Source organism: Onychomys torridus, chromosome 3, assembly GCF_903995425.1.
Source record: "Onychomys torridus chromosome 3, mOncTor1.1, whole genome shotgun sequence".
NCBI classification, from domain to species: domain Eukaryota; kingdom Metazoa; phylum Chordata; class Mammalia; order Rodentia; family Cricetidae; genus Onychomys; species Onychomys torridus.
Genome location: NC_050445.1, coordinates 40,747,925 through 40,775,083, shown reverse-complemented (window position 1 = coordinate 40,775,083; position 27,159 = coordinate 40,747,925). Strand labels below are relative to the sequence as shown.

The following is a 27,159-nucleotide window of genomic DNA, read 5'->3' as shown; positions in this document are numbered from 1 at the left end:
GCAGGAGTTCAGCGGCTGCAGCGGGGAGCAGCCTGATTGCCAGACTCCCTGGACCCTTCCCTCAGGCTGCCCAGTAACCCAACTCCGCATCCTAAGCCCTGCACCCAGGGGATCCTAGGAGCTGCATTGTCCTTCCAGGGACTTGAGTGTGGGGCATCTGTGGGTCCAACTGAGCAAGGGGCTAGAAGGAAGTGGAGGCAGGAGGAGGGACCCTCGGAGGACTGTGACAGGAGGTGGGTTCTCTGTCACTGTGAGGCAGTACTGAGAATGCAGAGTCCCCAGGGAACAAGACTCACCCCTTTAGGAGCTGATGGCTGTCACTCGGGGCTTCCCCAGCCTGGGGTGGAGGGTGCAGCTTGGAACTCTGCAAGAGTAAGTGAGCCCAGACCCACAGGGTGTGGAAGGAGGCTTCCAGCCGGCCCTCATGTCTCCTGCCCTCTAGCATTCATGCCCTTGGTGACACCTCTTCCTCAAGGCTGGCTAAACTCTTCCTTAGTGGTCACTACTAACAAACCTTTTGTTACCACAGAGGATGCCTCAGCCCTGAGAAGCCACTAGCTTGACCTCAGTGACAGGATTGTGATGCCTTCCCCAGTTCTCAGCTCTGTTTTGGGGCTGGTCACCTATCCAAAGGATCAGCCCAGCTGGAGGCCTGCATGGGGGAGCCCATGGCAAAGGATGCTCTGCATCTCTCTCTCAGGGCCATGCTGGGCAACAGTGCCTCTGCCCTCCTGGACCGGCAGGTGGCGCCCTTCCCTCTGGGGCCACATGGAAAGGCTTTGCATATGGCCCCCAGCAGATTTCATCAGCTGCTTGGTAACTGTGCAGTCTCCAAGCCAGGAGAACATGGTGTTTGTTGGGTATGGTGGGAACCTTTTTGTTCCAGTGAGTCCATTGGTTCTCAATGGCCTTTGAAGAAAGATCTAGAAGGATCTATCATTACCCACATTTATAGCTGAGGCACAGGAAGCTTGGAGTCCACAGGAAACCACAAAGCAGAAATTTAAACCTATGTCTGTAAGTCCTCAAAGCCCATGCATCTCCCACTTCCCCTCACTCTTGACCACCTCAGTGTCACATGGTACCCCTACTCACCCCACTCACCAGCTGCTCCGAGTCCCCATCAAGATTCCTGCCCCAGGACTGGCTGCACTGTTTCCATGCATGCTGAGTCTGGTCCCTCTGGCCACAGAACCTAGGCCAGGGGGGCCAGAAGAGGCCCAGCCCAGCCCCAGTCAGCAGCTCCAAGTCCCAGAGAAGCTGCAGGAGGATGGACAATCAGGAAATGGGGGGATCCACTCTGCCTTCTGCATCTGCCTCCCCGATATACCAGCCCCCTACCTTCTCCTGGGCCTGTAGGCTCTGCTCCACCTCCAGCAGTATCATGGGTAGCTCCAGTCCTGGGGGACAGTCCCAGCCCTCATGAGCCTGGAGTAGGGATGAAGGGTGGAGTCAGGCCTCTGTCTGCTTGTCCCTTGGAGGCAACCTGTGGCCTTCTGTACCTGCTGTAATGCAGTTTGGAGCTGGCCTAGACCTGCAGGGCGCTGGAAGAGAACTTGGTACAGGGTCAAGGCTTGCTTGGGGTTGCAGGGGAGTCTTGGGCCCCCAGGAATGGTTGCCTGTGCCATGGGGAAGAGAACAGGACAAATGTCCTCTCCCTCCTCCATATCTGTATCTGCCACAAAGGCCTCAAGAGAGGTGGGGGGACAAGGGACAAGGAACAGAAGCTGGGATCTCAATAATGCAAGGCCCTGACACCTGAGCAGGCCAGGCTGTGCAGGAGCCTCCTGGAGACACAGGGCTCACTCTCGGATAGGTTGCTTGGACTAGAGGTGGAAAGCAGAGCATGACACCAGAGACCTCAGAACATGTGCCTGTTTACAACCCTAATGAAAATTTGTCTTACATATGCAGCGTTCTAGTTGTATTTATGTTCTGTGATAAAAATGGCCTGACTAAAAGCAACTTAGGGGGGTTGCAGACATGACTCAGCAGCTAAGAGGACTTGCTGTCCTTGCAGAGGACCAGGTCAGGCCCCCAGCGCCCACATGTCAGCTCACAACCATCTGTCAAACCAATCCCAAATGATCCTTCACCCTCTTCTGATCTCTGTGGGCACCAGGCACACACGCAGTGCCCTTATAAACACGCAGGCAAACACATACACATAAAATAAAAAGAAATGTATCTTTAAAAAACCATTTCAGGGAGAAAGGTTACAGGTTCCAGCCCATCACTGTGGGGAGGTCACAATGACAGGAGATGTCTAGTCACATCACATCTGTAGTCAAGAGCAGAGAAAAGAAATACCTGTGCTTAGTATTCAGATAGCTTTCTCTACCTTCATACAGCCCAAGCCCAAACCAGGGATCAATGCCATCCACTTTCAGACTGTGTCTCCCCCACAGCAGTTAAAGCAATCAAGACAGTACCCCACGGACATGCCCACAGGGCAGCCTGATTGAGACAATCCCTCATTTAGATGCTCTTCCCAGCTGATTGTAGGTTGTGTTGAGAATTAGAATTAATCATCACATGAATACATCCATGCTTACAAGAATTTCCAACTGTGTCATATGGTCACTTTAAATGTGCTATGTATGGGTCATGGTGACAGCAGCAGCTCCTGGCAGCCTAACACGTGTCAGGACCCACACACCTCTGCATGTGACTCCTCACAGCCCATGCTATGATCATCCTTATTCACACATCGTGGGACTGGTTCCACTAGATAATTCATGGCGATGTTTCCGTCACTTGGAGGGGCATGACAAACACACTGTGAGAAATCATGGTCCAGGGACAATCAGTAAGAGGTGAGTGTGAGCAGAGGGAGTCCAGCAATGTACAGCCTTTGCCCATCTGCTAAAGGTTGTTTGGGGTCATCCCATCCATTCCTCTTCCTTGCAAGATACATGCTGTTGCTATACTCATGTGACATAGGCGAACTATAGTAAGAAAAAGGACCAAATGCAGATGAAGGGTCTACTCTACACTTGGCAAGTCTACTATCCCCCAAAGACCCATGTGTCAGAAGCTTGGTCCCCAGGCTGCCACTATTGGGAGATGCTGTGGTCTTTTAAAGGATGAAGTAGGTAGAAAATCCTTAGGTCATTGGTAATTGAAGTCTCTGTTGGAGCCCCTGCCCTGTCTTGTCTCTCTTTGTTTCTGGCTCATGGTTTAAGAGGTTTGTTCCAATGACTAATCCCTGCCAAAGGCTTAAAGCAACAGAGCAAGCCAGTCTTGGATGGGAGCCTCCAGAACTGTGAGCCAAAAGAAGCCTTTTCATTTATAAATTAAATGCTTTGGGCATTTCATTCTAATAATGGAAAGCAGACTAAAGTAGCCTGGGCTCTTGACAGTCTGTGTTGTCCTGAGCAGCATGGCTTGCTTGGAGCCTTGCCAAGCCTGCTGGTGCAAACTTTTCTCGCTGGCCCCCAAAGGAAAATGGCCTCTCTCTACAAAAGGCTGAGCTGGAAGGGTGGGTGGGCTCCAGTTCAACTTAGTACTCTGCTGCCTAAGTAAGTAATGAAGGGCTTGGCTGCATCCTTTCCTGGGGCGTTGAGCCCTCACTTACCTTAGAATATTAGGGCCATTAGTGACGATAGAGTCCCCTGATCTTAGAACCAAGACTCTCAAAAGTCACACAGCTCATATATGGCATTCTGGACTATTTCTATTTCAAAACTCATGTTCTCTCCCCTACAATGACATCTTTGACATCTTGGCAAGCTGTTTTTGTTTGTTTGTTTTTTGGTTTTCAAGACAAAGTTTCTCTGTGCAACAGACCTAGTTGTCCTGGAACTAGCTCTGTAGACAAGACTGGCCTCAAATTCACAGAGATCCGCCTGGCTCTGCCTCCCGAGTGCTGGGATTAAAGGCGTCACCACCCGGCTTAGCAAGCTGTTTTTACTGTCTACATGTCCCCGATTCTGTGGCCGTGAACACAGATGAGCATGCACATGACTTGTGTCTAAGGGTACTCACGTATATGCACAAATGCACATGAAGCTGTACTTCTATTTTCTCTCTCTCCAGAGGCATGGAGTCCTGTGTCACCAGTTCTTAGTGTGACCGAGAAGATATGGCCGGGCTGTGGTGGTGCACGCCTTTAATCCCAGCACTCGGGAGGCAGAGGCAGGCAGATCTCTGTGAGTTCGAGGCCAGCCTGGGCTACCAAGTGAGTTCCAGGAAAGGTGCAAAGCTACACAGAGAAACCCTGTCTCAAAAAACAACAACAAAAACAAACAAACAAACAAACAAACAAACAAACAAAAAGATATGAAGCATCCAGTACTACCAAACCCAGAAGAAACAGGAAGGCAAGATGTGGTTTCTGTTCTTCTCAGTGGTTCTTCAGCCCCTGCAAGGTCCCACAAAGATCCACAGAGGGTCTCACGTAAGAATCACAGGTGGGCCGGGCAGTGGTGGTGCATGCCTGTAATCCCAGCACTTGGGAGGCAGAGGCAGGAGGATCTCTGTGAGTTCGAGGCCAGCCTGGGCTACAGAGCTAGTCCAGGACAGGCTCCAAAGCTACAGAGAAACCCTGTCTCGGAAAAAAAAAAAAAAAAAAAAAAGAGTCACAGGTGGTGGTGTGCACATCTTTAATCCCAGCACTCAGGAGGCAGAGGCAAACAAATCTTTCAGTCCAAGGCCAGCCTGGCCTACTGAGTAAGTTCAGGACAGCCAGGGCTACACAGAGAAACCCTGTCTCAGGAGGAAAAAAAGTATCAGCCGTGTCTACCACACAGACCAGGCATAGGGCGGGGACCAAGGCACTGGGGTCATCTTTTCTATTTCAAAGTTTCCCAGACAGCACCGGGAAGTGGCTAGGTGGGGATACAGGCTTAAGGATGACTCTGATCACCGGGCCCCACATTCCAAGCAGCCCAGCCAATACACAAGTGCCATGAAGAAATACACACACAAGGAAGTCATGGGCAAGTGTATAGAGTTTATTCTTGTGTTTTGACACTATGGATGCCTGGAGGACAGGCCCAGGATCCCATTGCCTGTGCAGGGCACAGTCTCTATAGCTGTGGCCTGGAGGTTGCTGCTCACCAAGGGATGACCTCTGACCAGATAAGTCCTGGCTGAGGGTATTCTTAGCTCAGGATGGAAACAGAGGCTGTTCCTGACTGGGCAGCGTGTGAGCTAGTTGCCAGTCAGCAGGACTGGTGGGCAGGCCTCAGGTGGGATGCAGTGGCCTTCATACTCCACCAGGCCTGCAGGACACTGGCAGCCTGGAACACAGGGCCTCACACAGTGGGCTGCCAGCTCCCCTAGGGGTATGTGCTGGTTGAAACAGGTACGGGGACAAGGCGGTCCACACTCATCAAACACAAAGCCACGGTCCGTGGGGCAGCCGACCACTGCAGGCAGAGGAAAGCCACGTTACAGAGGTCCCCCAGCATCTGTCTGCTTGTTATGACATACTTGTGTCCTGTCTCCCTGTGCCCTCCCTGCCCAGACTTGAGTCTATTGGTCTACCCCTCCTTTCTGTACGGGGCCCTCATTCAATGAAAACGTGTATCACCCCTTACCACAGAGTGTAGGGCCCCTCCAAACAGCAGTCACCCCAGCCTGGCGACAGTGGCTGGCGTAGGCTTCCAGGGCATCACAGAGACAGGTGTCGGCTGAAGAGCCCAGTCCACAAGCACATAGGTCATATACACAGGCAGCAAAGAAGGGTTCTGGTGGTACCACTGCATGGCAGTGACTGAATGGCGTGGTCTTCAGGAGCCCACACCGGGCATTGGCCTCACGCCTGGTACGGTAGCCTGCTGCCCGACATGGGTCCACTTCTCGGCCTGCAGAACAGGGCCGGCCAGGACCCAGCCCCTCAGGGACCTACATGGAGAGAGCAGCCACGATATGAAAGCATCACTGGTAAAAATCTCCCTTCCAGCAGGACATGCCATGCTCCTGTAAACCAATTCTTACCCACAACCTTAAATGGAACTCATTGGCCAGAGAAAAATAATCAAAAAGGCAAGAAAGTGGAAATGGGGGACTAGCTGGGAGGAGGAAGGGATTAAAGGAATAGGGGATTCCAAGAGAGGGTGACGGGGGAGGTGATCAAGATACAGTATGTACATGTATGAAAATGTCAAAATGAAACACATTACTATGTATAGTTAATATATGCTAATAAAAACTTTTTGGCTGGGCGGTGGTGGCGCACGCCTTTAAACCCAGCACTCGGGAGGTAGAGCCAGGTGAATCTCTGTGAGTTCAAAGCCAGCCTGGTCTACTAAGTGAGTTCCAGGAAAGGTGCAAAGCTACATAGAGAAACCCTGTCTCGAAAAACCAACCCCCCCCCCCCCCACACACACACAAATTTGTTTCTGGTTTTTCGAGACAGAGTGTCTCTGTGTAGCTTTGGAGCCTTTTCTGGATCTCACTCTGTAGACCAGGCTGGCCTCAAACTCACAAAGATCTGCCTGCCTCTGCCTCCTGAGTGCTGGGATCAAAGGTGTACGCCACCACTGCCCAGCTAAAAACTGTTTTTTTAAAAGAGCAATGCATAGATACACACCTATGATCCCAGCCCTGAAGGATCCTGGGCTAGATAGAAAGGCCCAGGCCAACCTGGACAACATAGTGAGGCTTTGTATCGAAAAAGAAAAAGCAGGGCTGGAGAGATGGCTCAGCGGTTAAAGGCTAGGCTCACAACTAAAAATTTAAGAGTTGGGTTCTCACCACCCATGGCTGTTTCTCCAGCCCCCACCCCCCCAAAAAAAAGAAAAAAGAAAGAAAAAGCAAGTAAGTCAAAGCTCTCCCTTTAAGAATAGCAAACTCTGGGCTAGGGATGGAGCAGCTGGAAGAGTGCTTGCTTGTCTAGCCCACACAGCTGGAAGAGTGCCCTGAGTTTGATTCTCTGCCCCCTACAAAAACCCATGATGGTGGTGCATGCCTATAATCTCAGCACTCGGGAGACAGAGGCAGGAGCATTAGTTACACAGAGAGATGGAGTTCAAGGCTACATGGAGAGTTCAAGGACAGACTGGGTTACCTGAGACCCTTTCTCAAAACAAAACAGGAAGTCAAAAGTGTCCATCGCTCAGGTCTATAATCCCGTACAATGGAAGCTGGGTTAAGAGGGTCACAGGCTAGAGCCCAGTATGGGCTCCCTACCAAGACCCTGAATCAAAAACAAAAAATACAACCAAAAGGCAAAGAAAGGTGTTTACCGTCTCTTTTTTGAGATGAACTAAGATTAGAGTAGATGGATGGCTTGTTCAAAGTCACACAACCAGTGAGTGAGAGTGGGCTTTAGAGATTCAGGTGACGAGGCTTCCAACAGACCATCCTACCTCCGCTATTAATCAAGACAGGCTTTAAGCCTCCAGCTGCCATGAAAACCCCAAAAATCTACCTTGAGTCCCTTTTCACAGCAAGGCCTGTGCCCAGTTCCTCTAGCCTGCCCCAACTTCTTGCTCCCAAGTCACTTACCTTCCAGCTGTTCCCAAATGCAGCCTCTGTGGGCAGGAGCCTCCCATCTGGACCCTGCAGATCATCCTGGGCAAAGCCATTGAAGTTCCCACAGAGACCACAAGTCCGGCCCCGGTAGGAGCTGGGAACTCTCACCTCCACCTGGGACTGCCCATCCCACAGCACCTGTGTGAGAGGCCTGGGACTAGGAGAGGGGAAGGAGAGAGACCCCAAGGAGCTCATGTGCTGATTTGGTAGTCCGCCTGCTGCAGGATGGACAGGTGTACAGTGCACACTGGAGGGCCACTTCCCCAGCCTGTACACATCGCTATGTGGCCTGGCCAAACACGGGTGGTAGGGAGAGCTGCCCACTATTCCCAGGCATCTTTCCACTGGGTTTCAGGTAGAACAAAACCCACTTCTGAGAATCACTGTCTCCTGGCCTTAAGGAAGGTACAATGCAGTCAGAGTCTGAATCACATGCACACAAGCATGGGTTTGTAAGGTGTGACTCTGGTTGGAAGCAGAGAACAAGTCACCTTTCCAGAGACCACCTAGAGCATCTCACTTGACAGCCTCCCCATTCCTACCAACTCCCCACTTTACAGACAAGCAAACTGAGGCCCAGAGTCGCAGTATACGGATGGCTGAGCCAAGAGTGAAAACAGGCTCAGACAGAGCTTTTTGAGGATTGTAGCCCTGCTTCTGCTTTCTCCTTCCACCGGGCGGGTGGGAGCAGGCACCTGTCTTTGTAGTTACGGAAGCGTAGGCGCCCAGGCCTACCCAGCTTTGCCCTCAGGCCACACCTGAAGCCCAGGCTGGGCATGCAGGATCACAGTGTGACCACGAAGCTCAATGTACAGCAGAGGCTCCTGAAGGAAGGGCAAGGTCGCCGTGTGCTGGTTCACCTGGAAAAGAGAGGGAGGAGGGAGGGGCCATGTTGGGCCCGACGGGTGAACTCTGCAGGACTGACCTTCCCTGGGTCCTTGGCTCACCATGACTGTCCTGCCCTGCAGCAGCCTCACAGCCACGGTTCCCAACAGCACGGCTACCTCTTGGGTCCAGGCCACACCCCTCCGGCCCCGGTCATCATTAGTCACGTGCACACTATGGGGAGGAAGGGCCCGGGTGCCAGAGGTCAGAGGCGCCAGGTTTAGGTGTCAGGGGGAAGGGAGTAGGGTGCACACCTGAAGTCCTCGCCTTGGCAGTCCTTGGCCAGCACGTAACTGCAGCTGCCCTGGAAGTGCAGCAGGCGGCCATCGAAGGTGCGGTAATGGGGGTCTCCGAAGGCCATGCAGGAAGCCGGCCGGGGCAAACAGCGGGGGCAGCAGCTGCCGGGACTCAGGGCAGGAGCCTCATCCTGGTCTCAGACCCAAACACGGTCAGTCACAGGACACTCCCTTGTCAAGTCTCAGCGGGCTCTCACAGACGTCTGAGCATCCGCCCATCTTCTCTCCGACCCCTTGAACCCAGGTTCACTGAGAGCGGGTCAGGACACCCTCTGGTGGTCACTCCCGGAACAGCACCATCCCTGGCTCCACTAACAGCTCAAGAACAGCCCAAGCCCCCTCGCGTGGCTCTGGGATAGCAGTGCCCTGAGCACCCGACTTCCTACCACCTTGGATCAAGACACTCACCCGGCCACACGCGAGCTTACTGCAGCGCTGGCTCTGGCAGCGCACAGTGCCAGCCAAGCAGGAGCAGCTGGTGCAGGCGTCCACCGCCCAGTGTTCCCCAGAGGCTACCTGGCGGCCCTGATGAATGCATGACGGGGTAGGAGCTGAGAGGAAATGAGACAGACAGGGTCAGTGCCCTCCTCAAACACTTCAGTACTGATGGAAGGACATCCATTTCTCCTTCTCAGACTGCGTGGTGGAGGAGCGCCGCAGGGGACTGGTAGATGGAGAGTTGGCCCCTGCAACATTTGCATTGCCTGCACCTGTCATGTCATGTAACCTGGAGACCAGCGGGTGCATAAAAGGAGGAGGGTCCAACATCCACCAGCAAATAGGGACCATGTCAGTGGTAGATGCATTGTCGTGCTGGATAAGGAGGAAGGCCTGGGCTTCACTCCCACCTGCACTGTAGGGGGTGTTCTTGAGGGGCAGACAGAAGGGATCGGCTGTCACCCTTCCGGACCATCATTACAGCCCTCACCTGGCGTTGCTCACAGCAGGTGCCAACTTTAGGCACCCCAGCCAGCCCTAAGGATGGGAACGCTCTTGACACTCCCTGAGGTGACACTCCAAATATGAATGAAGACAGATGCTCTTGTTTAGGGATTTCCTGCAGGAACCAAGGTTGCAATTCCTGTGGGCCTTCGGAGGAGGGACTTGGGCAGTGTCTCTTCCATCTGTCCCTTCTATCTGCCCCCAACAGTGCAGGTGGGAATGAAGCCCAGGCCCCCCTCCTCACCCAGAACAGTACAGCTGCCACTCATGCGGCCCATGTTTGCTGGTGGAGGTTGGACCCTCCTCCCTGTACCTATCCACTTGTCCCCAGGTCACATGACAGGTGCAGGTAATGCAGGTGTTGCGGGGGTCCTGCCAACTCTCCATCTGCCATGCTCCTGCAGGAAGCTCCCATCGCCCAGTCTAAGGAGGAAAACTGGATGACCTTCCAGGGCACTCCCCCTTCTCAGAACTCATCACCCCATTCCACAAGCACCCTGAGGATGTTAACTCCCTCAGCAAGCCTGGTAAGTCTGGTGGGTATCAGGCCTTGCACTCAGGCTGGTTGATTATGGAGTCCTGGAGACCTGAAATGCCAGTCCCTGGAACCCTCTATCGGGCCAGCTCCCAACTGCAAAGTGCAATGCCTCTGTGGGTCTGGGGTCCATGAGGCCCCTGAAAAACCCTCAGGCTTGAGAATGCAGGCCTCATTCCCTATTTCTTTGGCCCAGCGCGGGGCGGGGGGGTAGCTCCTCCATTTCTACAAAAGGTTGAAAGCTGCATTCTGCCTTCAGCCCTCAGGACACCCACACATGCCAAGCCTTCCTCCCTCCTCCATCCCCAGGCTCCTCTGTGATGGGGAGACCAAGTCTGACCACTTACCCTTACACATGGGGCAGCAGCTGCCAGGCGGGGTGTGGTGCTCTGAGAGGGAACAGCTGAGCTCAGGGCAAGCCCGGTGAGTACAGAGCCACGTCAGCTCCTATTGTGGTTATAAACGCGCTATGGAGAAAGCAGCAGATCTGATGGAGTTGTGGGGGCGGAGTCGGGAGTAGGGTGTAGGCAGGAAGTGGCATTCAGGACAAATGGGCAAATGTCAGAGTGGGCAAGAGCTGAGGAGTAGCCATGTGGGGCGGTGAGCCACAGCTCACATGGCAGGAGAAAGGGGGCTCTGGGTCCCATAGCAGGACTCACCTGACACTGGCAGGTGTAGCAGGGATCTGGTGGCATCAGCTCAGTCCCCAGCAGGCCCTCTGTGCAGTTACTCAGCGCCTCTGTGAAGGCAAGAACCCAGCGTGGGGTGAAGGGGTCAGAAACCGCAGTTCCAGCTCTCTCCGCACAAAGAAGTTTGGACCTCCTGGGTTTTGTGTGTGTTTGTTTTTGTAGGTTAGCTCAATGAGCTAGAAAAAGCAGAATTATTCACGGATTTGCACGTCATCCTTGCGACAGGGGCCATGATAATCCCCACAGCAATGGTATCTGTCATTCGCCAACCCAATTTTAGTACAAGTGCCGCTGAAGCAAGGGTCGTTAGCCTCTTGGGAGAACTTTGCTACTAAGCGGGGAGGGCTGGAAACCGGCCTAGCGTGGCTCCCTCAGCCTGAGGTCACCAAGCCTGGATCATGGCCAAGCTGCCTGGCCTATTCTTGTTACTTCCCTCCATATAATCTGGCCAAAGGGGGAGGTAGTGAGGCATCCCAGGTTCCAGTCCTGGCTCCACACTCGATGGACAAATGCATCTACTTCTCCGAGTCTCCGTTTTTCACGTGTAAAAAGGGAATAATACCACTTTACCTGACGTGTCACTGAAAATTAAATGAGATGCAGCTTATTAGAAGCACCAAGTAGTGTGTGGTATACATTAGGTGCTTAATAGAGGAGTCTTCTTCTCACCCTTGCAGTTCATCCTAGCAAGTGCTATGTTGGAGAACATTATTTTAAAGTGTTATTTTTGTTTATGTTGCATTTGTCTAACTCTGTGAAGCTGTGTTACTGTGCCTGTCTAAAACACCTGATGGTCTAATAAAGAGCTGAACGGCCAATAGCCAGGCAGGAGAAAGGATAGGCGGGGCCGGCAGGCAGAGAGAATAAATAGAAGGAGACATCTGGGAGAAGAAAAAGATCTAGGAACGAGAGAGAAGGAGGAGGTCTCCAGGGTCCAGCCACCCAGCTACACTGCAAGCCTTGGAGTAAGAGTAAGATTTACAGAAGCAAGAGAAGGGGAAAGCCCAGAGGCAGGAGGTAGATGGGATAACTTAAAGTTAAGAAAAGCTGGGTGGAAACAAGCCAAGCTAAGGCCGGGCATTCATAATTAAGAATAAGCCCCCATGTGTGATTTACTTGGGAACTGGTAGCGGGAACCCCCCAAAAAGCCAAAACCCCCCAACAACAGTGCCATAAGAATGTATCGTCTCGATGGAAGGCCAGGATGGTTTCACAACATCATGAACGTACTGAATACCCCTGAGCTGTAACTTAAACAAAGCCAAGTGGTAAACTGCATGTTACCCAAGAGTTGTACGTCTTTACAATAAGAACTTGAAAAGAGGACAGAGGGGCAAGCAATCCCCACCGGAGAATCCTGTCTGTATGCAGGAAGACCCTAATGTGCATAGCAAAGCTGTGGTCTCTGCCTTGCAGCTCCCGAAGAGCCTGCAGACAACTGCTACCCTGCAGCGCCACCTGCTGGGAAGGATGTTCCACAGACCGCACCTGGCAGCGGAGGCCAGCAGACCCTGCCAGCTTCCCATGCAGGAGCGGAACAGGCTTCACCACTTAGGCAAGAGCTTCCAAAACAGTACACTTGAGTCAGGAGAGGGCTGAGGTGAGAGGGGAGAGCTAGCTGGCTCTTCGAGCATTTCTCTACGGGTGCAGCCCTGCCCTCCTGGTTTATCTACCCTGTATCGTAGGACTCACGGGCACAGGTGGGGCAGCAATGCTGAGGTCCAGGAGGCAGAAGCTGGCCTGGTGGGCAGCCCACCAGATTGGGGCACTGCCGCCGGCGACAGTGAAGGCTGGGAGGCCTCTCAGGCTGCAGCTACAGCAAGAATGAATGAGCAGAGGTGAGTCCAAGGCCATGAGCTGCTCCTGGACGCCAGGATCCCCCGCCCCGCCGCTGTCTTCAGGCACTGTGGGCATGTCACCTTGCTCTTAATTTGGAGATGATGCCCCTTACTTTTTCAATTGACTGGGGCCTCAACCATCATGTGACCTTTAACCCTTTGGCGCTCTTCATACCCCACCCCCACCCCACTGCCTGTCTCCTAACTCATGATACCATTCATCTCTTTTTTGATGACAGGGTCTCATGTAGTCCAGGGTGGCCTCAAACTTGACATGTAGCCAACGCTGGCTTTGAATTCCTGGTCCTCCTGCCTCTACCTCCCCAGTGCTAGGATTACTGACATATGTCACCCTACCCTGTTTAGGTGGTGCTTAGGATTGAACCAAGGGCTTTAGGCATACTAGGCAAGCACTTTACCAACTGAACTACATCCCCAGCCCTCACCATTACTTTTAAAGTAGAATGTAAACACTTTCCATGTTTTCAGGGTTGCTCACTACCCCTGAACACCACCACCCCAAAGACCAGCCATGGGGTCCATTGACAGCCTCCCCGTTCTGACCTTGTGCTCTGTCTAAATCCAGACCTAGCCCCACTGGCCAAGCTCAACCTTAGTCCTGAGACTAAGACACATGTTATCTGATCCCTATGGTCCTGCTCCATGAAGTAGCCAGCCCCAAACTCTGTCCTCTCCTACCTCACAGATGCACACTTCACAGGGGTCTGCTCCAGGCTGGAAGCTCTCCCCAGGCTCATACTTCCGGCCCTCATGCTCACAGCCTTGGGGTGAGATGAGAACACAGGAGAACAAGGAACCATGGGGCTGGGAGCAATGCCAGGTGGGGGCTCCTCCACCCTCCAGCTCCCGTCTCCCACCCTGGGGCTGAGGAGCGTACAAGACTGAAGGCTACTTCTCCTGGAGCCCCCCTCACCCACCCCTGCCACCGAGCCCAGCACAAAAGCAGGAAGGTGCTCACCCCCTGCCCAGGGCTCCCTCCCATGCCAGGTTCCAAGTACCAGAACAGCGAGGACAGCAGTCACTGGGCCCCCGCTCGGGCCGGATGCAGGCGCTGACACACTGGACTTGGGCGCAGGTGATGACGCCCTTGTGACACACGCAGGTGGAGCAGGGGCTGTTGGCAGGCACCCAGCTACTACCCTCAGGGTGTTCCTCCCCATGAGCGAGGCAGCCTGGGTCCCAGACAGGCAGGTATAAGCTTTGAGTCTGAGATCTGGACATCTGAACCCCCCAATCCCACCTGCAGTCAGCAAGATATGGGGGCATCAGGATGGGGTGTGGCGTGGATATGGCAGGGGTGTGGCATGGATTTGGACTAGGGCAGAACTCATGTCTGTGGGGGTGTAGGGAGCCATCTGCTTGTTTGATCAAGTTGCAAGCAGTAGGTGCTGCTGATGGGAGTCCATCGAGCAATGCTGGTATGCAGCAGGCATTTAATAGATGCACATGGCATGTACTGCTATATTACTACCCATGCACCCCATGTAGCCCTCCAAGCCTCGGTCTTCTCCTGTATCCAGTGGGGATTATATCTGTCCTGTCTTGTTTACAAGGCAAGGTGGTTTCTGGGTTACACAGGGTGGGGGGAGGGGCAGCAGACTGTCGGAGAAAGGCTGAGATTCTGGAGCCAGAGGCCAGAATGTACATCTTGACCTTGCTACCTGCAAGCTGAGTGGCCAGGAAAATTATGTTACCTCTTTGTGCCTCCTTTTCTCATCCTTAAAAAGTAGGAAGAAAAGGACCAGGGAGATGGCTTAGCCAATAAACGCACTTGCCACCAAGCTGGACAACCTGAGTTGGATCCCTGGGGCCCACATGGTAAAGGGAAAAAAGGACTCCCATAAATTGTCCTCTGATCCCCAACCAAAATCAATGAATAAATGTAATAAAAAATGGCAGTGAGGACAACATATCTAGCTAAGATAGCTCTCTGTTCTTAAAATGAGATGTGTATGTGTGTGTGTGGGGTCTGGTACACTGTATATACAGTTCCAATAAGTGTTATTAATCATTATTATTACTACTGAAATAGGGAGAGAGACTGCACCGAGAGGAATCTAGTGAGCCTACTAAGGGCATGTTGATCTGGGAAGAGAAAGGCTGAATGTGGATTAAGCCAGGAATTGGGGCATGGGAGGGGTAAAGGGAAGGTTACAGGGTCAGGGGGTGAAGCGTGGGTACGAGGCTGGGTACCTGTGCATCGAGGACAACAGCTCCCTGGCTCTGTGACCTGAAGCAAGCAGGGCAGGGGCGGGCACTGAAGCCTCACACAGCTGACCTGGCCAGCCTGCAGACAGGAGATGCAGGTCGGGACTTGCCATGGAGGCTTGGACCCAGAACTCGGGCCACCCTTGCTCAGCCTCGTTACTACATACCCAACAGCGGCAGTGCTCACAGCTGCCCTCTGGTCCCTCAAATTCCTCCCCATCTTGGTGCTCCCGGCCCTGAGAGACGCAGCCTATGGGAGACGCACTTTCTGTGGGGTGGGTCTGTGCCACCCTGGCCTACCTCAGACCTGGCAGAAGGATGGGAGGGGGGGAGGCGGGCCCAGGTGCTAGGCACATGGAAAGGTACAGGCAAACTATGCTTACTGCGGCAAACAGGGCAGAAGCAGGGGCCTGGAGAGGGGTGGGTGCAGAGAGCCGGAGGACACGGTTTCTTTTGACAGCGCATAGAACCTTCCTGGGGGGGAGATCGCATGGTTACGTGGACTTCCATGTCACCTTCCAATCAGGCTGCACTACCAGCTTGGCAGGTACCCTATTGAGCTTATAAGGCCCGATCCCCTCTTCCAGAGAGACCTGACCCCACCCTATATGTTTATTGCAACCTAGGTGCAGACAACTCCTTCCAGGCCAGAGAGGACGGTAAGGAACGAGAAGATGCCAAAACCCCAAATATTCACCTCACCTGGCAGGTGCAGAGGGAGCAGGTGGGGTCAAGAGGATCAGGAAGGGTCTCTCCAAGGGCAGCAGTGATCCCATGGTACAGGCATCCTGGCAGAGCGGGAATGTGATGGGTGGGCCACTGTCAACAGAGCCCTCCCCTGTCACATGCATGAACACACACACACACACACACACACACACACACACACACACACAGCTGAGCTAGAGCTAGTGTAGCAGAGAGGGGCAGGGAAGGGTGTGTGTGTGAGGAAAGCTATCATCAGGGCTGCAGGATTTTGCACAGAGATTTGCATGCATGAAGAGGCTGGAAGACAGTGGACATGAAAGACCAAGGAGAATGTCCTGCCTGCATGGGAGAGGACAGGGTGGCACAGGCAGCCTGGATATGTGGCCAGTGGGCTGGGTCAAAGGGGGTGGCCTGGAAAAGCTGCCCATCCTGGTTGGTGACTCAGGAACCACTGGACAGTTTTCAAGAGGGTGACAGTTTAGGAAGGCAGCAAGACAATTTAAAGCTTAGAACACAAGGGACCAATTGGTGAGGTGACAGTGGGGACAGAGAAGAGGGCAGATCGTGCATATGGGGATTCTGGGGGTAAGAGAATCTGTGTGTGTCTATCTCAAAGCTGAGTTGACAGGGTTCAACTGTATACAAACCACTGGTGCCTAGCCCCAGGGAGCCCCCGCAGGAATAAGAGGGGGGGTGGGTGGCTCCTACCCTGGCAGGTTGGACAGCAGTGCTCAGGTACAATGAGTGGGTGGCTGCAGGCTGGAGGTTCACAGGGCTGGCGGGTGCAAGTCACAAAGCCTCCAAGGCAGGTGCACAGGCTGCAGGGGTCCCGGGGATCTGGGAACTCCTGGCTGCTCAGATAGGATACCCCCAGATACTCACAGTCTGTCAGAGAGGGGAACCGAAGGGGAAGGCAGAGAGAGGAAAGCAGTCATTCCCTGAGCTGGACCTGGCACCTGCGGGTCTTGAGGTGTGGCTGGGTCCAGGCTCTGGTAAAGGAGCCTCGATGGGGTGGGGTTTGGACCTGCCAAAGGGCGGGCTTCCTCCCCTGCACCCTACAAGAAATCCTAGTGTCCATCTATATGGAAAACACACAAGGTTCCGCCAAAGGGTTAGATGCTCAGGAGGCCACTGCTGGAGGGCACAGTTCTCCCAGACTATAGTCGGGGATGCAGTGGTGTAGGTTCAAGGTAGCCCCTTTCCAATGCTCTGCCACACCTAGGTTGGTCAAGGAGGAGGACAGTCTGCTCTGCCCTCCTCTATGACATTTTGCTTGCATCCCTTAAAAAGGAAAGGAGGGGGGCTGGAGAGATGGCTCAGAGGTTAAGAGCAGTAGCTGCTCTTCCAGAGGTCCTGGGTTCAATTCCCAGCAACCACATGGTGGCTCCCAACCATCTGTAATGAGATCTGGTATTCTCTTCTGCCCTACGGGGATACATGCAGGCAGAACACTGTATACATAATAAATAAATAAATATTAAAAAAAAAAAAAAAGAAAAGGAGGGGGTGACTCAGCAGTTAAGAGCACTTGTTGCTCTTGCAGGGGACCGGGTTCCAATTCCCAGCACCCACATGGTGGCTCATGATCATCTATAACTCCAGCTCCAGGGGATCTGATGCCCTCTTCTGACTTCTGAGGGCATTAGGCACACACATGGTACACAGACATACATGCAGGCAAAACACTCATACTCAACACAAACTAAAATAAACACATCTAAAAAAACAAACAAACAGCAACAAAAACCTAACCAGGTGAATGGGGTGCAATAACACACACCTCTAATCCCAGCACCTGAAAAGTGGAGGCAGGATGATTAGGAGTTCAAGGCCACCTCAGTTACACACTGGAGGGGAGGGGAAAGAGGTGGCTCAGTGGCTCAGAAAGATTTGCACATGAACAAGGACCTGAGCTCAGCTCCCTGTAATCAAGTAAAGGGCCAAACAGGGCTGCCCACACACCTACAATCCCAGCTCAGTGGGGACAGAGACCAGAAGGCCACTGGGACTTTCTGGCTGCCAGCCAGTTTAGCTCAGGGGGTTCAGTAAGAGACTTTGTCTCAAATAAAAAAGGCAGAGCATGATAGTGCTTGGACTCTACACACCCATACACATAAAGTAGACTCATACACACAAAATTAAGAGTTTAGAGTTGAATGCACATACACACGTCATATGACATATATGTCATATGTGGATAGATAGATAGATAGATAGATAGATAGATAAAGTTTTTGAAACAGGATCTCATATTGCTGAGGTTGGCCTTGAACTCCTGATCTTGCAGTCTAAACCTCCTCAGTCCTAGGATCACATGCATGAGCCCCCACACCCAGGTAGAATTTAGCAGCATTGTGCTTTAACTGTATTCATTTTAATGGTAAAATCTCCTATTTGTGGCAAGTCTAATTTTTTCATTTAGTCGCTCTGGGGGCTGGTGAGATGGCTCAGTAGGTAAGGACTTTATCATGCCTGATAATCTGAGTTCAATCCCAGGGAACTGGTGGGAAGGGAACCGATTCCTGACAGTTGTCCTCTGACCTCCAACTACATAACTAGTATGTTCATATGAAGAAAGGCACTAAATAAATAAAATTGCATTTGGTAGAAGATGCTAAAATAGATTGGGTTTGCTGGTTACAGCCTGTTCCCAGCATTTGGGAGGAAGGAGGAGGGGGCAAAGGTCATCCTCTGCTATATAGCAAACTGGAGGTCAACATGGGCGACATGAGACCCTGTCTCAAAAAATAAAGATTACTGAGATAATGCAAGAGTGACACGGAGTGAGGGGAAAAAAGGAGTTAAAAATTAGGCCGGATGGGATTTGGTCCTTTGCCCAAGTTCACACTCCTAATTGTTTCAAGGACAGGAGAAAACGCAGGCATCAGCACAGGACTTTGTTGTTGTGTTCATTTGGGTTTTGTTGTTGTTGTTGTTGTTGTTATTTGTTTGTTTTTTCTTTTTTGGTTTTTCGAGACAGGGTTTCTCTGTGTAGCTTTGCCCCTTGCCTGAAACTCACTCTGTAGCCCAGGCTGAGCCTCGAACTCACAGAGATCCACCTGCCTCTGCCTCCCGAGTGCTGGGATTAAAGGCGTGCGCCATCACCACCGGGCTAGCCGAGTGTGTTCATTTGTTTTTCCTGATAAGGTTTCTCTGTGTCGCCCTGGCTGTTGGGAGTCTCTCTGTACTGGCTTCGAACTGCACCACCGCCTCCCCTTTTCCTTACAGCAAACGTTGTTTTACTATTTTGATGGGCTCTCGCACCAGCACCCCTCCCGCCCCAGCAGTGTGTCCTGTTGCCCCCAATCCCCAACTCACTGTTACAGGTGGGGCAGCAGTCTTCCCTGGTGGGGAAGGGACATGGAGCAGGGGCACAAGCCCTGGGCTGGCACTTGACGCTGCCCTCCCAACAGAGGCACACGTGGCACGCGATGCTAGGAGATGGGAAGCGCTCCCCACTGGCAAACTCCTTCCCCTGATACAGGCAGCCTAGGGGGAAGAGCAGGGACCGGGAACCCTGGTGGCTGGCGGCCAGACCCTGCAATTGGACCTGTTCCTCACATTCTTATTATAGTCCCCAGGCAGGAGAGACCCGTCCTCCGAGGAAGGAGGACCCCTGGGAAGGCACAGTGGGGAGCAGGGTCATCAAGGCTGGGAGAGGGGTAGCGGATGGCAAAGCGGGGTAGGGGGTGCCACCGGATCTCGAAGGGTATCCACAGAGGAGATACCATCGCAGGAGGGGCAGCAGGGGCCCTGGCGCGGGTGGGCGCAGGGCGCGGGCGGGCAGGGCAGTCGCTGGCAGGACACCGAGCCGTCCAGGCAGAGGCAGCGGCTGCAGGGGTCTCCCGATGGGAAAAAGTGCTCCTGGTGGCGGGCGGGGACCGCATCCCCTGACCGTGGGCAGCCAGCAGGGACGTCTGCGGAGAGAGTGTGTCACGCACGAGGGGCAGGAGGAGCCGCGGGGAGGGGCGCCGGAGGGAGCGGTGCCTACCTCGGCACTGCGGGCAGCATCCTCCCGGGGGCAGGACTGGCTCGGGACAGGACAGCGGCGGACAGCGACGCGCCAGGCACTGTACGTTGCCGCTCTGCGGATGGACAGACAGATGGAGCCCAGTCGGATTAGTGCGAAGTGGTCCCCACCCCTTACGCACCTCCCCTTTCCTCCGGGTCACACACTCACCAGACAGCGACACAGGCGACACGGGTCGGTGGGGTGAGGGAAGTCCGCTCCGTTGGGGTATTCTTTCCCACCAAAGGCACAGCCTGAAGAGGGGGCAGCTATGGGCCGCTGTCCCCAGGGTAAGTACCTGTTGGGGAGTTCTCCGCGCCAGGTGCACCCCTCCCGCAGCCCAGCGATCTCACCTTGGCAGTCTGTCCTGCAGCAGGTGCTGGACAGAGGGTGACCACAAGGGGCGCTGGGGCAGGCACGGGGCTGGCAGCGAGCCTGGCCTTCCTGACAATGGCACTCCTGGCAGGGGTCTCTTGGATGAGGGAAGCGCTCTCCATCCACAAACACCTGTGTCCCCAAGACGCAGTCTGGGCAGCAGATAGTGGAGACGGCAGTTCAGGAAGAGGCTGACGGTGCCGCCAATGCTCCCAGAACCCAGAGCCACCACATTAACCGAGAAGAGCCAGTTTGGAGGCTGTCTCCAATCAGGGAGAGGAGGAAGGGGGCTGGGGTAGCAACACATCTCTCTCTCACTGGTGTGAAAATTGTGAGTTCCTTTACTAGCAGATGGAGATGGATGTGTGTCTCTGAGGAGGCTAAAGAGAGCTTACACAAGCATGTGCCTAGGACACGGATCCATGCATGCAGGGACCATGCCCCATGCACCAGAATTGCAGGAACCTGTGTTATCTGAGAGGAATGTAGGGTCTCAGAGAAGGGTGGTCTGGTAACACAAAAGGATACCAAGCCTTTATCCCCCACCCCCTGCCCTTCTTGAGTTCTGTAGAGTTCTTAGGACCAAAAACAGTTCTGAAAGCATAGCTTTGGAAGATAGCTGTTGGTCCCACCTGGCTGTGTGACAACGGAGTCCTTGTCCTCAGGCCAGTCAGACACAGTAAACACATACCTGGGCACTTGGGGCAGCACTGGCCTGGTCCGTTCTGGGGCTTAGCACAGGTTGTGGGAGGACAGCTGACCGAGGAACACCTCACAGTCCCATCCTGGGAGCAGGGAAGGGACAGTGGGAGAGGGCCCAGGAGGGGCTCTGCAGGCAGCTTTCAGGCCGGGAATGTACCTCACAGTGGCAGGTATGACAAGGGTTGTCCACATCTGTGAAGTTCTGCCCGTTGGCATACACTAGGCCATAGTAGGTACAGCTCTCACAGCTAGGACAGCAGGTACCTGGGTGGGACAGGCTGGTCAAGGGGGGCTGGTCAAAGCCAGTGAAGAAAGATGAGATCTGGCAGGGCACTCACCAGGTGGCTGGGCAGGATGCTGGCAGGGTACCGGAGAGCAAAGCACAGCCCTACACACAGGCACTCCATCTTGGCAGGAACAGGTGGTGCAAGGCTGCCCATCCGGCTCCCACTGGATCCCCTCAGCAAACTCCTCACCATTGAGCACGCAGGCTACAGCAAGGGGGGGGGGGGGTGTCTGTCACCATGGCAACCTAAACATCTTCATCTGTCCTTCCCAGCCCATGGGGGCCCTGATTTACATGCCACCATAGCCTCTGAACAAACCCTGAGATACTTGGTAGACCCTCGTTATTGGGGTACAGTTCTCCCCTGAACCCCACCCCATACACACCTGAGCAGAGCTGGGGGCCAGAAGCAGACTGTGCACAAGGGGTGACCGGGCAGTCCTGTTCTTCACAGGATACTTCACCGGCCTAGGAAGAGGGCCAAGTGAGAGGCCCTTAAGGAGTGCCACAGACCAGGGCAGAAGGTGGGCCCACTCACTCACCTGGCAGGCGCACCGAAGGCAGTGGCCGTTCTCTTGGAGGGTGAAGGTCTCCTGGCTCTGATATTCATGTCCCTGGTATTGACAGCCTGGACAGGAGGACAGGGCTCTGGGGGATAGTACTAGTGGCTGAGCAGAAAGCATCATGCCACCCCAAGGCATATTATCCCCGCCTTGAGGAAGATCACCTAGGCATGTCCTCTAGGAGGCCCTGCCTGCACCCACCACACACACACCACAGAGATGTGTGCCACGAGAGGTGAGGTGAGGACTCGGCTATTGGGTAGGGGCATAGGTGCAGGGAAGCAAAGCTCACCATCATCCAGAGCCTGTCCCTAGTCGGTGCTTGCCCCTTGCGTGGTGAATGGTGACCCTGCCCCCACTCACCATCACAGACAGGGCAGCATTGCCCGGGAATCCTGCCCGGGTATCTGCAGGGTGCAGGTGGGCAGGGCAGAGGCTCACACTGGACACTCCCATTCTGCCAACAGGGCCCAGTCAGCAGGGAACAGACCCTGAAGCCAGGCCCTCCCTGACAGGCAGCCATACTCACAGCACAGCGGCAGCTGGAACAGAGGTCCTGGGAGTCCACGGGCTCCCCACTGCTGTGCTCCCGCCCATTTAGGAAACAGCCTATTGGGAAAACGTGCTCAGATGTTCTTCAGGGGAAACTCACCACCCCAGTCCAGATAACTCATGCTGGGCTGCCGTCAGCCCTCCTGAACTCTCTAGGGCCCCTGTTCCACTCCCGACTCCTGACTCACCATCACACACTGGGCAGCAGGTGCCTGGAAGGGGCCTGGCAGGGTATGGACACAGGCTGGCACACTCCCGCTGGCGGCATTGGATGTGGCCCTCCTAGCAAGGGAAGGCAAAGGGAAGACCCACCCCCAGGGTTCAGCCAAGAAACAGAAATGCCATTCAAATCCCAGCCGTCCACTCACTGCATGTTCCTATGGGATGCAATGCATCCCTCACCCCCAAGGTTCATATGTTTAAGTGGTTGCCCCGAGTGCCTCAGAATATTTTCTCTTTGGAAACAGAGTTGGTGAAGATGTAGTTAGTTAATGAGGTATTACTGGAGCAGGCCATTCCTCTAACCCACTATGACTTAGCATCCCTATATAAAGGGGAGCTCAGACTCACATAGGGAGAATGCCACAAGATAAAACCAGATTTGGATGTTGAGGCTGGCTGAGGGACAGCTCAGCAGTTAAGAGTGTTTCCTGCTACTGGAGAGGAAGTGGTGGCCCCAGCCACCTGGGACTCCAGCGCCAAAGGACCTGTTGTCAATGGGCATCATGGGGACTGCACTCACGTGCACAAACCCACACTCAGACACACATGTATCCACATAATTAAAAAAGAAAAATGAGGCCAGCTGGGGTGGCGCAGGCCTTTAATGCCAGTTCTTGAGAGGCAGAAGCAGGCGGATCTCTGTGAGTTCAAGGCCAGCCTGGTCTATACAGTGAGACTGTCTCAAAAAAAAAAAGTTTTAATAAATGAAAAATAAAATCTTTAAAAAAGACTTGGATGCTATAGAAGCCAAAGAATGGCAGCAATTATGAGAAGCCAGGAAAAAGGCACAAAAACTTCTCTTTCACAGCCATCTACGCAAACCAAATCTGCCACACCTTGGTCTTCGATCTCTGGCCTCCAGAAACATGGAGTATATTTGTGTGGTTGTAAGTCACTTAGTGTATAATCCTCAATTACAGAAGCCTTAGGAAGCTGGCACAGATGGACAACCTAGCATGTTACTTAGCTACCTGTGACTCAGTCTACCTATCTGGAAACAAATAGACAATAGTAGTCCACTGCTCAGGGGCTTGTGGGTTGAAATGAAAAGTGTAGCTGGGCATCTACCTCAGAAAGCTGGTGCTTAAAACTTGTTCCGACTTTGCCCTTTGCCCATTCCCAGGGCCTCTCTCCCCACTTCCCCTTAAGGCCTAGTTGAACAGCACCCCCACCCATGAAGATCTAGAGCCAAGCTTCAGAAGAACAAGATAGCACAAGCCACATTAAGCCCTGTAAATTATTTTTCCAAGGCCAACTTTTGAAACATAAAAGGAAACAAAGAAAATAAATTTCATATTATAATCTATTTACCTACCACATGTAAAATAGTATTTCAACACATGATCAACACAGAGTATGAATGAGATATTTTGCATTTCTTTTTCATCCTACTGTGCTGCTCTTCGCTTTTTGTGGGTTTTTTATTTGTTTTGTGTTGGTTGGTTGGTTGGCTGGCTGGTTTTGAGGGAGGACAGTTGTAACACGGTCTCACTGCATAACCTACGCTGTCCACATAGTCATGATCTTCCTGCTTCAGCCTCCTAAGAACTGGGATCACAGGCAGATGTAACTACTTCCAGACAGGGTCTTACTATGTAGCCAGGCTAGCCTCAAATTCATGAATGTCCTGTCTCTGCCTCCTAAATGCTGAGATTAAAGCCATTTGCCAGCTGGGCGGTGGTGGCACACGCCTTTGATCCCAGCACTCGGGAGGCGGATCTCTGTGAGTTCGAGGCCAGCCTGGTCTCCAAAGCTAGTTCCAGGAAAGGTGCAAAGCTACACAGAGAAACCCTGTCTCGAAAAAAACAAATAAAAAAACAAAACAATGGGTTGGGGATTTAGCTCAATGGTAGAGGACTTGCCTAGCAAGCGCAAGGCCCTGGGTTCGATCCTCAGCTCAAAAAAAAAACAAAAACAAAACAAAAAAGCCATCTGCCACCACATCTAGCCCACAGCAGTTCTGGCCAGCCACATCTTAAGGGCCCTGGTATCACAGGATTGACTGTTGCAATTGCGACTGTATTCCTCTCCCTCTGGAGCTCCGACCACCCAGCATGCCCTGCCCTACTGGCTCTCCACCCACCCATGAACTTCTTGAGCTAAAACGACCAGCCTGCTAAACAGAGCGGCGAACAGGCAAGCCCACCAGGTTGCGTGCTCACAGGGCCCAAAATACAACCGTCTCTGTCTCTGTCTCTTCTCGGGGCCCACGGATGTGGCCCATAGAATGAAATCAAGAATCCAGCAGGCCCGGTGGCAGGCAGAGTGAGGGACAGTCCAAGGGTGGCCCCAGGACTCACCAGGCATCGGCAGATGCGGCAGGGGTCTCCAGGCGCAGTCCACTCCTGGCCATGGTCCCTGTGAAAGTTACCGTCTGTGCAGCCTGGGCCTGGGACAGAGAACAGGGAATGGGAATCTTCCTGGGCCCCATCTTGCCTAGCTCTCCACTCTCCTCTCATGTTCTCACCTCTGTCTAGATCAGTGGTTCTCAACCTTCCTAATGCTGCGGGCCCTTCAATACAGTCCTCTTGTTGTGGTGACCCCCAACTACAAAAGTATTTTCATTGATACTCCATAACTGTAACTTTGCTACTGTTATGAATCATAATGTAAATATTTTTGGAGATAGAAGGTCATCAATTGGGTTGTGACCCACATGTTGAGAACCACTGGTCTAGACTCTCAGAGACTCTCAATGCCCCAGGCGTGGGGGTTGGGGGTGGGGGGAGTCCCCATTGCCTCTCAGCCTGCTCTTCCGTGCCTTTCCTAGACAGCACAGCACACCCTTCAGTGAGGATCCCCTGGAATGCCTTCCCTTCTGGGCCCACATGGACTTGGTCTCCTTAAGCTCCACTGTACCGGGTCCCTAGGGGCTTCTGCTCCTGCCTCTGTAACACTATTTTATCCTGTGGCTGTGACTCAGGGTCACCCTCTAGTGGTAATCCCTGAGGGAGGATTCTGTGTCTGGGTGCCCAAAGCAGCTAATAGTCATTTATTAGACAATACTAGAAGGCACATCACCTGCACCTTGCAAATGGAAAACACATAGAGAAACAATGACTTAGAATCTTGTAACCACTAAGAGACAATGGAAAGAGCTGAACTCGGGTACTGTAGCTCCAGAGTGTGTCTGGCCTGGCATTGCCTGCCCACTGATCAAACATCAGTGTAGAAGTGAGGGCTCTGGAGTCCAGAAACAGTGTGACAGTCTGCTGGGGACTCTGCAAAGGGAGAGTCACAGGGACTGAAAAGACAGCTCAGTGTTTGAGAACACTGATTTCTCTTCCAGAGGACCTGAGTTCGATCCCCAGCACCCCCCACAGGCACTGACCTGGTAAGTGGAGATGACACAGGTCTCGGACACCACATTTCAACAGCCCTGTGGCCCGGAGCAGACGGACATGCAGGCGAAACACCCATACACAGTAAACAAACAAATGAATAACTGAAAGGGTCGTGGATTCTCACCTTGGCAGGCTGGGCAGCAGTGTCCAGGCCTCAGGACTGGCTCAGGGCAGGGGCTTGGCAGGCACTTCACCGGCACACATCGAACCAGGCTCCTCTGCAATGGACAATGTCTGTAACAGCCCTCCATGTGACTTCTAGTGGGTTCAAGGTGGGCAGGTGTCCAGCAGGGACGGAGGAGAGGCTCAGTGGCACCAGGCTCAGAAGGCATGTACGGGGCTGACAGTGACGGACATGGCAGGGTGGGGCAGAGATGGCCCAAGGAAGCAGGCCTGGGCAGAGGCTGCAGCCACTCACCAGGCAAGAGCACTGGAGGCATGGGTTGGAAGTGGACAAGAAGCTGGCCCCTTCCTCGTGAAGCTGCCCTTCATACTCACAGCCTGGAAGGTTGCCAGGATGACAAGGGTCACCAGGGAGCAGGGGAGGGGGACAATACCCAAGGGAAGCCATGGCCCCAAGTAGGTGTGGGCCTACTGAGGCTGAGGGGGTTCATGGGTAAGATTGGGATGTCACCTGGACGGCAGACAGGGCAGCACTCCCCAGGTGGGGTGAGGGTCTCCAGGCAGTTGAGCTCAGAGCATGAGGGCCCGCGGCACTGCACAGCTCCCGCCTACAGAGCAGACACCAAGTCCTCCCTTGAGCCCTCTCCACTGTCCAAGCTGGGGTACTCAGTAGCCCTCAAAGGCCTAGCAGGCTCCAGACCAGGATGCCCAGAGGCATGGCCAGGCCTCGGGTGATACAGAGCATTGGGGGCATGGACAGTGATGGGGGCTACGCCCTAATCCTCTTACCTGGCAAGTGGAGATGACACAGGTCTCAGACACCACATTTCAACAGCCCTGTGGCCCCCAGAGCAGCCTTCAAAACCAGGCCTGGATCCCCAAGTAAGAGACCCAGATGCCTGGGACTACATCAAACAGCTGGATGGGTTAATCTTATAGTTCCTTCATCTTTCCAGCAAGTGACAGCCAAAGGTCTAACTCAAACACAGTGCCCTGCCTTTATTTATAACAGGTGGGAGGAAAGCATCTTGAAAGGTGAGCCTGCCCCAGCCCACCCACCGCACGCCATCCATGCACCACATGGGACACAATCATCAAAGGCTATTATCATACAGAGCAGCAGTGGCCCTGAGGCACCGTCGCTAGGTGTCCATGTCTTTGAACTGTACAGTTTGGGGCTCTAAATCACTGTCTCCTGGGTGTTCATCAAGCACTCTGCCAATGAGCTACACTACTAGCTCCCTTTACAATCCATCAACTCCCAGGACTTCAGTCTTGGTCTCGATCCAAGGGCTGGCTGGAGTCCTTGTCCCTCCCAACTGACTACCAACTGGGATGCCTCTCCTGGTAGGATGCCAGACAAAGTACAGGGCGCTCAA

The 27,159-nt window shown here is 53.5% G+C and overlaps 1 protein-coding gene across 4 annotated transcripts in view; it reads right to left on the bottom strand.

The window, feature by feature from the left end:
• Positions 1 to 4,934: 4,934 nt before the first annotated feature.
• LOC118580752 (kielin cysteine rich BMP regulator) overlaps positions 4,935 to 27,159 on the bottom strand; it is a 29,100-nt gene continuing 6,875 nt past the window's right edge. Inside the window, exons 5-38 of one of the 4 annotated variants that reach the window (XM_036182688.1) lie at positions 26,292 to 26,388; positions 26,076 to 26,158; positions 25,782 to 25,875; positions 24,614 to 24,702; positions 22,280 to 22,373; positions 22,069 to 22,148; positions 21,903 to 21,996; positions 21,519 to 21,604; positions 21,363 to 21,444; positions 21,029 to 21,181; positions 20,848 to 20,954; positions 20,680 to 20,773; positions 19,967 to 20,140; positions 19,785 to 19,867; positions 19,596 to 19,689; positions 19,333 to 19,521; positions 18,923 to 19,093; positions 16,313 to 16,489; positions 15,599 to 15,684; positions 15,280 to 15,370; positions 15,064 to 15,146; positions 14,882 to 14,975; positions 13,687 to 13,860; positions 13,367 to 13,449; positions 12,522 to 12,642; positions 10,800 to 10,879; positions 10,488 to 10,587; positions 9,072 to 9,214; positions 8,622 to 8,794; positions 8,430 to 8,541; positions 8,241 to 8,342; positions 7,456 to 7,620; positions 5,544 to 5,850; positions 4,935 to 5,372 (exon numbers count right to left, since the gene is read on the bottom strand). In XM_036182688.1, coding sequence (XP_036038581.1) covers positions 5,155 to 5,372; positions 5,544 to 5,850; positions 7,456 to 7,620; positions 8,241 to 8,342; positions 8,430 to 8,541; positions 8,622 to 8,794; positions 9,072 to 9,214; positions 10,488 to 10,587; positions 10,800 to 10,879; positions 12,522 to 12,642; positions 13,367 to 13,449; positions 13,687 to 13,860; positions 14,882 to 14,975; positions 15,064 to 15,146; positions 15,280 to 15,370; positions 15,599 to 15,684; positions 16,313 to 16,489; positions 18,923 to 19,093; positions 19,333 to 19,521; positions 19,596 to 19,689; positions 19,785 to 19,867; positions 19,967 to 20,140; positions 20,680 to 20,773; positions 20,848 to 20,954; positions 21,029 to 21,181; positions 21,363 to 21,444; positions 21,519 to 21,604; positions 21,903 to 21,996; positions 22,069 to 22,148; positions 22,280 to 22,373; positions 24,614 to 24,702; positions 25,782 to 25,875; positions 26,076 to 26,158; positions 26,292 to 26,388 — 4,173 coding nt within the window. In that variant the 3' untranslated portion in view covers positions 4,935 to 5,154. Of the gene's footprint in view, positions 5,373 to 5,543; positions 5,851 to 7,455; positions 7,621 to 8,217; positions 8,343 to 8,429; positions 8,542 to 8,621; positions 8,795 to 9,071; positions 9,215 to 10,487; positions 10,608 to 10,799; positions 10,880 to 12,521; positions 12,643 to 13,366; positions 13,450 to 13,686; positions 13,861 to 14,881; positions 14,976 to 15,063; positions 15,147 to 15,279; positions 15,371 to 15,593; positions 15,685 to 16,312; positions 16,490 to 18,922; positions 19,094 to 19,332; positions 19,522 to 19,595; positions 19,690 to 19,784; positions 19,868 to 19,966; positions 20,141 to 20,679; positions 20,774 to 20,847; positions 20,955 to 21,028; positions 21,182 to 21,362; positions 21,445 to 21,518; positions 21,605 to 21,902; positions 21,997 to 22,068; positions 22,149 to 22,279; positions 22,374 to 24,613; positions 24,703 to 25,781; positions 25,876 to 26,075; positions 26,159 to 26,291; positions 26,389 to 27,159 lie in introns of those variants that run through there. The other 3 variants (XM_036182690.1, XM_036182691.1, XM_036182692.1) reach the window with 3 other exon arrangements.